Source organism: Anticarsia gemmatalis, chromosome 27 (assembly GCF_050436995.1).
Source record: "Anticarsia gemmatalis isolate Benzon Research Colony breed Stoneville strain chromosome 27, ilAntGemm2 primary, whole genome shotgun sequence".
NCBI classification, from domain to species: domain Eukaryota; kingdom Metazoa; phylum Arthropoda; class Insecta; order Lepidoptera; family Erebidae; genus Anticarsia; species Anticarsia gemmatalis.
Genome location: NC_134771.1, coordinates 3,675,903 through 3,688,578, shown reverse-complemented (window position 1 = coordinate 3,688,578; position 12,676 = coordinate 3,675,903). Strand labels below are relative to the sequence as shown.

Sequence of the window (12,676 nt, the reverse complement as noted above, 5' to 3'; positions counted from 1 at the left end):
ACTGCCATCACCGGCTTTAAGTCGGCTTTCCGGCCGTCGTAAAAATAGCCGCGACAGTTACGCACTGATGACTAAGTATAAATAGATGTATGTAATTAGACGTATTCGAAGAGACGAAGTTAAGTGATGTGGAAGAAGGTTTGGAAATGGATGGGTGAGCAAATTATACTTGTTTCATTTTGAATTTTGACGTGACTAGTTAAAATCTTTCTACACCTATTTGAAGTTTAGATTACCTTTGAGGTGAAATTTAGGTTTAAAAAGCTATGGTTCAATGTGGTAATGTGCCATGTTAATGGCCCATGGATGACCTGTTTTTACAAAGGCCAAAAGGGTTAGTCTTTACAAAAAATATTAGTTTTATCATATACAGTCGTTCCAGAATGTACTAAATTGTCACTATTTTGAAAAAGGTATGAAATTGCGGACCATCTTTGTCTGTTGTTGTGTGTATAGATGTTACTGTAAAAGCCCGAACGGTGGTAAATCCTAAGATTTTCCGGTATAACCTAAGATTTACCAATTCGCAATGGTAAAAGTCCGAACAATTCTTTTATTTCGAACTTTTACCTATATTCACTTGATGATGTCGAGATGTCGCCGGAGCCCCGCTTCGCGGGGCTCCTCCTTCTGGGTGGTTAAAAAAAAATAACCACGAAGGCTAAGGTGGGAGCTTCGCTTCGCTCGCTCCCACCTTAGCCTTCTAACCTAACCTACCCATGTCGCTTTGCCCAAAACTCCTTCTTTATAACAATGTCACAGTGTATAATTATACCGTGAAATAGTTATAAACATAGTTATGAAGGAGGATTTTTTTATATATCGTAACATAGTTTTTAAACTCTGGCTTGTTCGGACTTTTACCATTGAGAGTTGGTAAATCTTAGGTTTTACCGGAAAATCTTAGGATTTGCCACAGTTCGGGCTTTTACAGTAACATAGACAAGTCATAACCTTTTAGCTGAGGTTTTTGTTTGAATCACTTTGACACTTGGTTGACCACTAACCACACAAAGAAAAAGAGCTTTTTGTGTTATTTTAAGAACGGTAAACAACTTATATATTTCCTGGGATAAAATATTACTAAAACACAAAATAATATGTGTACGTACTTAAGTACTAGCACTGGAATAAATTCAAGAAAAATACATTTTTCTTACATAAAATAAAGCTATCATATTCACGACTATAAAAGCGAAACAGATAAAACACATTCTACAATTAATCAAAATTAAGCAATCAACAAAACAAATCAAATTCAACCAAAAATATCCTTTAAATAACCGTCTATTTATGTGCAAAACCTCTGAGACGGTGCCCATATAAAAACGAGTGTGCGTTGAGGGTCAACGGCCTGGACTCGCCGGACACCGCGACTAAAGCCTGACGCACAAAGACACTACTGTGGAATGCCGAGGCATGCTTCCCCAGAACCCCGTGACATGCCGACAGACTTTTTTCAAAATGAGATTTTACTATGTGGGTTTTAAGCGAAATGTTATACGTTTTTATTAGATCCATACGTAAAATCACGCCTTCTTCATAGAGGTAGGCAGAGACCACAGAATTATTATTTGAATAAGATTAATTTATTTATTAAAGTACTGCCACATGATAAATAAAAAGCACTTTTTTTAAACCCCTTTCTGTTTACTGCTGGGCAAGGGTCTCCACCCGAACGGGAGAGGGGTTAAGCCTTGAGTCCACGACGCTGGCCGAGTGTGGGTTGGGGATTTTGCATGCCCTCAATAAATGTATGAAATCAATTTTAGGCATGCACAGTTAGGTTATTAAGTGATAATTTCTAATGCACACATAATTACGAAAAGTCATTAGTGTTTTGCCTCAATCCTTGACCAATGGCGTGAGAGGCGCATGCTTAAACCACTCAGCGATCACTTTCTGTTCATAAATAATTTAATCATATTGCAAATAATATATATATTTTACAGTAACTCCTTTTATTTGTCGATCTACGTCTGATGAGCGCCGGCCTTAACACAACAAACTATGTAGTGTATAGATGTCACTTTTTATATCGAGACGGTGCTCAGACCGTTTAAAGAATACCCGTAAAAGGTACTCACGATATATGAAGAATTTTGATTTAAAATGTGGGAGTTTATTACTAAATGGCTTCGTAAACTTTACAGTTATAACTGCACTGAGTAAAGAAAAAAATGGCCTTTGTGAGTGGTTAGTTTGGTGACAAAATTTTAGGTCTACAAAATTCTAAGATGATTTGAGAAATGATCATAAAAGAAATATGATTGGACAACTCACACACGGTTATTTGATTCTAAACTAAGCAGAGCTTGAACCATAGTAACCAAATAACTGATAAACATACTTATATACTTCTAAATCCATACTTATATAGATAAACTAACATCCAGGCTTACAACAGATACTCGTGCTCATCACACAAATATTTGTCCCGGGTGGGATCCGACTTTTTTAGCAGTACATTTTAAATGTCAAACTCTCGATACGACGACAGTACAGAATATAGAAAATTGCGCTATTGAGCGAAGGCGAAGTGAATACCGTACATTAAAAAGCATAATTTTATCATTTTTTAAAGTCATGAACTCATGATTTAAATATTCAAATACCTATTTAAATATTTCTCTTTAAAAAACCTTTTAAACGTGTTCAAAAGTAAACGATTCGCAAAATAAAATGTTGAATAAAGACTTGTTTTTGCCATTCGTGTTTAAATCGTTTATATTCTGTGTAGATTTATCAAAAGGTGTTTTTTGTACGGACAGGTCGTAAAGGCTATTTATCGGTATTTTTGTAAAATACTCGTGAATATTTTGTGAATATTTAAAGCTATTTTAATGTTTCAAGTTGTGTGAATGATGACTAAGGATCTTTTTAAAAACCTGTTTTAAGATAGTTGAGAAAAATAACATATTTTTAGAAATTAATCCAGAAATTATTGAAAAAATAAACATGATATTTTATAATGTTGAAATTACAGATGGCCTTTATATTTGAAAAGATTATAATATTATAAATTGGTGAAACTAGTTCAGTGGTCAAATTTGTACCAGCCACCCGAAATTTTTTGACAATATTTGACATCGCTTAACGTGTTATCGTATATATCAGCAACTGTGGCCAACACACGTACTTCGTAGTACAAAAACGCTCACCCATCCGGCGATCTCCGCGTCAAATGTGGCTTAATTATTCGTAACTAGCTGACACTTGAGTCTATAAATAAGAAGTGACTATTTGATTTTTATTTCGACTTTCTTGGTAACAAATCCTACTGATAAGTTAACCAACACTTTATTCAAAGGTGATTAAACTGGTGTGTTCTTAACTTACAGATCGTTTACCTAAACGGTATTTACCGATGAAAAAAACCGGCTATGACCGCCTCTTAGAAATAACAAGCATGGTGTTATAAAATGATTATACGGTTTTTTACTAAAAACCGGTTTAATAAGAATTTTGTATTAGTAATTTAATGGGCTTACGATATTGCTATTTTTATATAAATACTGGTTTATTATATAAATCTATACTAATATTATAAAGCTGAAGAGTTTGTTTGTTTGAACGCGCTAATCTCAGGAACTACTGGTCCAATTCGAAAAATTCTTTCACTGTTAGATAGCCCATTTATCGAGGAAGGCTATAGGCTATATATCATCACGCTACGACCATTAGGAGCGGAGTAGTGATGAAAAATGTTACAAAAACGGGGAAAATTATGACCCATTCTCTCTTACGCGACGCAAGCGAAGTTGCGCGGGTCAGCTAGTAATGTAATAAATTGTTGTGTGCTTCCATTTTTGTCGTTAGTTAACTAACTTCTAAATAGTAACTAGTGATTGTTAAGTTCCGGGTTTGATGCCCAAGTTGGGTAAACTGCTTTTTGTGTTATTTGTTATAGAAGTGTGTTTTATTGACAATCACTTTAGTTAGTGTTCACTTCAGTTAGTAATACATTGAAATATTTTGGATCATTCAATATTTTGTTTACATGGTTCCATAAGGAAATCCAACTCAGGAGAGACAAAAAGAGTTGCAAAGACCTTAATTTTATAATAATCCTTTATACCTATTGAACAAAATAGTCGACAAAAAAATTTGGATAAAACTGTGGAATGCACTATACTAATGTAAATAATATAATAATACATGTATTAAGTATTCTGTTGTAATTAGATCCCTTGATAAATTGACAGCTTGTATCGTAACAAACTGTGCCGAAACGTCAATCAATTCAAGGTAAATAACGCTTGACCGCGTTAACTGATATCAAATGTATATTAGTAATCCGATTGCTGATCTCCAGGTCTCGGGTTCAGTTCCCGGGTCGAACAAAGTACAAAGATCTTCGAAAATGACAACCTAGACCCACAGTTTAACGTACCTTCCGAAACACAGAGGAACTTGATATGTATAGGATGGTCACCCATCCACGGAACCACCTTTAGATCCTTTACCGACCGGTGAGCGCAACTGGCTATATATGTAGTAATCAGCTGGTCCGCGCAACTCCGCTTGCGTCACATAAGAGTAACCTATATATAGCTTATAGCCTTCCTCGATAAATGGGCTATCTAACGCTGAAATAATTTTTCAAATCGGACCAGTAGTTCCTGAGATTAGCGCGTTCGAACAAACAAACACACAAACAAATTCTTCAGCTTTATAATATTAGTATAGATTAGTTACCTGTAGAAGATGGCAGTTGTTTGCAACGCGCGGTCGCTACCAGGAGGCACATCAGTATTCGCCACATGGTTCAGTCTGAAACAAACAAATTATAACTGTTAATAATACGGAAATTTTGAAGAATAAGATAAACACCGATTAAGAGCTAGTTGGACTCCCGGTTCGGTACCATTAGCTACGAAGACGTCCATAAAATCACGTTTGTCAGACAAAAGTGTTCGCTTTTACCATTTTGGTACGAAACCCTAAAAATAGACATAGTAAGTATTTATTTTTTTTGAGTGGAGTTGAGGCGGTTTGTGTGTCCCACTGTCGGGCAAAAGCCCTCGCTTCCCAATTCCCCTACCAGCGGGAAGATCCGACCAGTCCTTTTAAAGGCCTATATTTAAATTATTTAATTTTAATTTCTACAAATTTCTAAGAAGTGATAGCCCAGTGGTCTAAGTTGCGCGTCCCTCGTTAGTGGTCGATGGTTTGAACCCTAGGCAACACACCAATGACTTCGAAGTTATGTGTGTATCTATACTAATCTATACTAATATTATAAAGCTGAAGAGTTTGTTTGTTTGTTTGTTTGAACGCGCTAATCTCAGGAACTACTGGTCCGATTTGAAAAATTATTTCAGCGTTAGATAGCCCGTTTATCGAGGAAGGCTATAGGCTATATAACATTACGCTACGGTCATTAGGAGCGGAGTAGCAACGAAAAATGTTACAAAAACTGGGAAAATTTTGACCCATTCTCTTAGGTGACGCAAGCGAAGTTGCGCGGGTCGGCTAGTTAGAAATAAGTATCACTTGTTTTAACCGTCAAAGAAAATATCGTAATGAAACCTTGCATGCTTAAAAATTGTTTAACACAAGTCGTGTGGTACACAACAAAGTCCCCAACCCCCACTTGGCCAGCTTGGAGGACTCGAGGCCTATCCCCTAACTCGTTTGGAAGGAGATCCTTGCATAAGTGAAAAGGGTTGTTCAATGTTCACCGTCAATATTTCTTTTGGACATAATTTTTTGTGTTTATTTTTCTGTCATATGGCATTAAAATAAATGCCATTCTAAATTTCTACCCTTCCATCACCAACCCCTATAACCTTGCCCAAAAGTGGGACGGTTGTAACTTAAGGAAATTGTAATAAAATTAGTAACGACCGACCGGAGAATCGAACCTACCTCCGCAATCATCAACATCTTAGCTATCATAAACCAGTAATCATTCACTCTCGACTCAGCAATTCTCATTGCCAAACCTCTCGTTTTTGTCACACATTACTTTTACTTGCTTACCCAACTTTGAAATAAACAGGTGTATTATTGTATAAGTTTAGTTTAAATACGCTATAAAGTATGTCAGATAACTCAATAAGGATTTGGCATTGATATATCGACTTTCTTGCTCGAAAGATTTATAGTTGGGTAATGTATTTAAAAGGATGTTTTATTAATTTAATTTACTAATTATTGTTAATTAATTATTTAAGTGAGTAAAAAATTTCTGATGATTCTTTTCTTTAAAGACAATTCCCGCACGAAGAATTGCTCTTGTGTCGCAGTGACTTTAACAAACATACAAACAACGGACACAAAGTACAGGCCCGAAACAACTATTTGCGGATCGCACAAATATAAATTCCGTGTGGGAATCGAACCTACGACCATTCGATGGACAGGTCACCTGTACTCACCTTAACTACTTCGCCACAGAGGCCGTTAAAGTTTAGAATACGTAACCAAGTAACTAAGTTGAGCACGAGTATTTGTTCTGAGCCTGGATGTTAATGTATCTATATAAGTATGTATTTAGAAGTATATAAGTATGTTTATCGGTTAATTGGTTACCATAGTACAAAGCTCTGCTTAGTTTGGAATCAAATGACCGTGTGTGAGTTGTCCAATAATATTTATTTATTTATTTATAACTACGGCTGACCATAAGCATGGTCTAAGTCTGTCCTTTCACTAGCCGTACAGTAGACGTTATCTACGCCCTACGGCCTTGTTATATAAGTGAGTGTTGCTTATTGTAATGCCAAATGATTTAGTTTGGAGGCTTTTCAATTTGGTGATATGAAATTTATGTTGAATTTTTAGTTGCAACTTTTCGCAGGTGAATACAAAAATGTTTCTTTAGCCTTGGTATAATAGTATTTTACACTCTTTTAACTTAATTGATTTTGCCATTTTATCGTAAATGCATGACAAAAAGACAAAGCTACTTTCGTTTACAATCACTCAATGATCGCATTATATAATAATCACAAATAAATGTTCAAAAATTGATTACCTAAAAAAATATGTTTAAAAGTGTGCGTTTAGAGCAATTTCCCTTATATTTATTATTCTATTTATTTTGGTAAATATATAAAACATAAATGATATAAATGTATTTTATCATGTAAATTATAACATAATTATTGAGAAATAAATACAAAGTAAAGCGATGTACCTTTTTATTGGCCTAATTTAATAAAAGGCAATTTTATGTTGCCTAATACAAACATATAAAAAGGAACGGTAGACTTCTATTAGGTAAATATATACCAAAGAAATTGTCAATTCACCTGGCCAGAAAATCTAACCCCATTTCATTGCATTTATGCAAGAGCTTTCATAATAATAATAAAAATGAAAAACAAAGTATTTAAATTTTAACAAAAATCGTTTGTAATTCTGCTGGGCGTTGTAAAATTAGATCGCATCGTTGTCGACTGTAAACTTGCCCAAAAGGTAGCATTGCCACGTTAGATAGCAATCTATAATAATCTATATTAAATCTCATTGACACCAATATTTAAACCATAGCACGTATTTCGTAACAACTAGTTTAATCCACCTCTACATATAGACTAAATGGTGGTACATAACTCTATTTACTCGGTACAACTAGGACACACTTGTGATTACAGTTGCAACATATGTTTCAATTAAACGCTTACCGTATCAGTAAGTAAATATTACGAAATGTATTTTCCAATTGGCAAGGAAAACGATCAAGGAAATTTTGCATGTTTTTTTAGATAATGTCACGCGCGTTATACCTGAAGGTGTAGGCAGAGTAGTAGTCAATTAATACATCCACGTCAGCTTATCTACACCTTCTTTTTGTTCTTCTTCTTCTTCTTCTTCTTCTTATCGTATGGTTAGTGGTCAACCTAGTGTCGAAGTTGTTCAAGCCGCCCGAAGGCCTTTGACATGGCTTAATGACTGTTATCTTAGTAGACAACGACCGGGACCGACTTTTTACGTGCTCTCCGAAGCACGGAGACGCCCTGTTCAAATATCACTATGCGGTCACCTATTTATGGAATGACCGCGCCAAGGTTTGCTAAACCCACAGATCGTTTACCGACCGGTGAGCGCAACTGGCTACGGTTATTTATACCGAACACTATTGAGAATACTCATTATCCAAAAATTATTTTACCTGACCAGAGAATCGAATCTCGTAATTAGCGCACACTACGGTCCAAACTACTAAAACTAAGTTTGAAGATGTCTACAAACAGACATAATATCACGCCTGTTATACCAAAGGTGTAGGTAGGTATTCACTAATGTTTAGTCAATTATAATGTTATTATATGTGAAAGGGCACTACTGAGAATATAACAACAAATTAAATAATTGCAATAATCTTAAAATCAACTCAAAGAATTTTAGTCGGATTTTCACGAATGCATAGAGCAAATCCTGAAGAATATTTATGTGCAAAATTGGTTTAGGTTTTGCGTAAAATTCCTTTTTAATCCAAGCAAAGCCGCGACGGGTCAATATACCATATACATTATACATACATTAGAAAAGACCAATAACACTTTGCCCGACTTGGAAATCGAACCTGAAGCCTTTCGATCAGCAGTTGTATACACTACATTCTAAACTACTAAGGCTTGCATCTACATACTATAAGCAGTGAATGTTCACCTTGCATAATACAGTCTACACTTTCTCTACCTTACCATTAAGCTTTATAGTTCTAGACTAGACAAAAAATCTAGGTTTCATTATAGTGCTTATATGCATGTGTCATTTGCTTGATTGCCTTTGTCGCACGGTAGAGTATGCTTCTCTGGGTTCAAATCCCGGTTTGGCTAAAAAGTATTTTTTTGAGTTTTTCTGCTGAAACGCTAAACAATGTAAAGAAATGCGTGAGTGGAGCTGTGCGGGTCAGCTAGTTATCTAAATATATTTAACTCAAAGGTGACTGACTGACTTACCCCCGGTTTCTGAAGTACATTTAACGGTAGTTTATCTATTCAATAGCGTTTAAACTCATATAAAAAGACGCTATTGAATGAATAAACTACCGCTAAATGTACCCCAGAAACCGGGAGTTAGTGATCTATCAACGCACAGCCCAAGCCACTGGACGGATCGGGCTGAAATTTGGCATGCAGGTAGATGTTATGACATAGGCATCCGCTAAGAAAGGATTTTGATCAATTCTACCCTCAAGGGGATAAAATAGGGGATGAAAGTTTATAAAAAAATTTTGTCCTAAATCACAAACTACGACGAAGTCGCGGGCAAAAGCTACTTAATAAATAAAACTGAAAGTCTGTCTGTTACTCAATTCCATTGAGACTAACGGTCTCGGATGTGACGTATTATATTTCTAAGCACGTCTCTTTTCTCTATGGTCCGTTCCTACTTCCGGTGAAGGTATAACGCTTACTACCTGTTTGGGTGACAGCAGATGGCAGGTGTTACCGTAATGGGACAACGATGGTGGAAGATTTGTGATGATTTTTTTTCTATAGGGTATCTTTCTTAGACATATTGAGGGGTCGTGGGTGCGTTCCCACGCGGACCGTATTTAGATCTATATCTATACAATATTATAAAACCGGAGAGTTTGCTTGTTTGTTTGAACGCGCTAATCTCAGGCACTACTTCGGTCGATCCGATTTGAAAAATTATTTCAGTGTAACATAGCCTATTTATCGAGGAAGGCTATGGCCGATAGGAGCAAAAAAAAAATACAATAAAAAATGTTACAAAAACAGGGAAAATTTTACCTATTCTCTTATGTGACGCAAGCGAAGTAGCGCGAGTCAGCTAGTAAAATATATTTGGACGTCTCACATACGGTCTTTTGATTTTAAAATAAGAAGAACTTGTACTAAAATAGTTAGACAACATAATGAAACTTATTTACTTCTAAATACATACTTATATAGATAAATTTACAACCAGGCTCAGAACTGATACTCGTGCTGATCACACAAACACATATTTAGTCCTAGATGGAATTCAAATCCAAATTCCGGGAGAAGAGCTTAGTCCAGCAGTGGGATTTTATGAGTTTTGAGAGACACGTGAGAGAATTTTAATTACAAACGTTTAGAGGAAAAATTAACAAACATACAAATCACGGATGCAAATTAAAACAAATACAACTGAAACATCTTCCATACGTCTAAATATTTCCTACTAGCTGACCCGGCCAACTTTTTCCCCGTTTTTGCCACATTTTCCACTGCTACTCTGCTCCGATTGGTCGCAGCGTAATGATATATAGCCTATAACCTTTCTCGATAAATGGGCTATGAAACACTAAAAGAATTTTTCAAATCGGAACAGTAGTTCCTGAGATTAGCGCGTTCAAACAAACAAAACAAACTCTTCAGCTTTATAATATTAGTATAGATATCGCAAATTTTTACTTGACAACGTACGACCTCTAAAACGAACAATTATTTTAAATTATACACAAGATGTCACGCTTGACGGACCTTGACATGTTCCGGGTTCAAACCCCGGCTGTGTAATCTAATAAGAGGTAAAAACTAACGATTGTGAACACATTAATTTTCGTTCATTGTTTCCTGCAAACCGTTGTTTTTATTTCTCGCATTGTAACTGTGTAATTGCGTATTTGAGGATTATTTAAATTATACTTTTGGTAGCCCTGAAAATAAGATTTGTGGAAATATATTCGTTCCGTGTCACATGACAGGTATAATAGAATACGAGAATTAAATAAATAAATATTATTGGACAACTCACACACGGTCGTTTGATTCCAAACTAAGCAGATCTTGTACTATGGTAACCAAATAACTGATAAACATACTTATATACTTGTAAATACATACTTATATAGATACATTAACATCCAGGCTCAGAACAAATACTCGTGCTCATCACACAAAGATTTTTTTTTCTTAAAATGCCTAACGTTTCGGCGCAGGTTGCACGCGCAGTGGTCGCAGGCTGACTGCTAAGGTAAAATGCGTGTTCGCGTTAATTTCCGTATTCTGTTATGCATTAAACATGCAACGCGAGAGTTTAAAAGTTATGACATGACAAATTCGATTTCGGTCGGGTGTAGTACAATTTTATCCCGTTGATTCCTTTCCCATGGGAATTTTGATCCCATCCATCCCATACGATCCTCGTCCCGAAAGTTACAAACATAAAAAAAAATCCAATTAAATTTAGTGGTACATTGTTCACATCATGCCTTAACCTTCATTTATTCCACTTAAAACCTATAAACAAACTAAGTAAGTTTAACTTAGTGTTAAAACCGATAAATACTCAAGGCTACATACAAAGTTACTTCACAATAATGTCGTGTGTGTCTTATCTGTCTCATGGTTATGTAACTGCTGTAACACTTTCGATGGGGCTCAGCGTTAATGTAGTGCTAAGTTGTAATTTAGTACGGCTAATTTTAATGTTGGTTAGACTGTGGTGCGATTGTTTTGTAGATAGGTGGCTGCAGTATTGGAAATTGGGGGATTCCGTGCTATTTTCTGGTCTTTTTAATTCTTTCTAAAAGTCCTAATATGAACCAAACATTGAGTAAATAATAATATTTTTTCAGATATGTATTTTTTTCATAGCTATAAAATAAAAATACAAAATTCCAGTATATATAGGTAAGTGTAAGATTTAGAAGGTTCGATTCCCATGTTTGAAATCTGTATATCCATACTAAATGTTACTTAAGGTGCGCACTAGACTAAATTGTTAAATAAATAAATATTATACATAAAACTACTGAGTTCTTTGTCTACTAATTGTTAGGAAGTTGCAAAAATCGATGTGGTATAAAGCTAATTTTATTATATAGGTATAGTATCTAAAAGCGTTTTATTTTTATTTAAACATCATTTAAGTAACTACAATTACTAAGATTACAAAAGCACTTATTTCTCACAAAACGCAGATAAACGCAACGTTTACAGGTCCTTTCATTCTTGACCAGGATACTAATACGAACCTGATTCTTATCTCACGTTCACGAATATTTCCAATTACAATTTCATCATCATTTTGTTACATAATACAGGAGGATTCTGTGGCTTCTTAACGCCTTTTTTATATTGGGTCGGGGAAAAAGTCTTTCCGCATTATAGTATGTATGAACTTGTAATAAAATCTCTTTGGCTCCAAGAATCACAAATGAGTACACAGTTCATTAGGTTTCTTTCAATGAGCTCATGAGGTACCCAAATATCGAGGTTTTTTGTGTAGAGAAAAGATTTTATTACAAGTTCATACATACTATAATGCGAAAAGACTTTTTCCCCGACCTAAAATAAAAGTGGTAGGCATAAAACGCCTATTAACATTAGTTACTTTTAATAAAACAGTACGATATTTTGCATATAAAGACGTGCCAATAAATAAATCAATCAGCAAAGCCATTCTTCCAACTATGTTGGATTCGACTTCCAGTATTTTACATGGAGCGACTGCCTATCTGACCTCCACAACCCAGTTACTTGGCTTATAACACGATACTCTTCGGTAAGACTGTTTGTCAGACTCGCAAGCTTCTGACTACTGTACTTGTGATGCAGCCAGTCTTAACGAACGGTAACGGGTTATAACCGAGGTAACTGGGTTGTGGAGGTCCGATAGGTAGTCGCTCCATGTAAAATAGTATTCAGCTGCATCCGGTGAGACTGGAAGCCGACTCCAACATAGTTGGAAGAAAGGTTAGGCTATATATGAGTCTTTGCCG

The 12,676-nt window shown here is 35.5% G+C and overlaps 1 protein-coding gene across 1 annotated transcript in view; it reads right to left on the bottom strand.

Annotated features, from left to right (window-relative positions):
• pio (zona pellucida domain-containing protein piopio) overlaps positions 1-12,676 on the bottom strand; it is a 70,727-nt gene that overhangs the window by 24,910 nt on the left and 33,141 nt on the right. The window contains exon 2 of the mRNA XM_076132039.1: positions 4,699-4,773. Coding sequence (XP_075988154.1) covers positions 4,699-4,765 — 67 coding nt within the window. The 5' untranslated portion in view covers positions 4,766-4,773. The remainder of the gene's footprint in view (positions 1-4,698; positions 4,774-12,676) is intronic.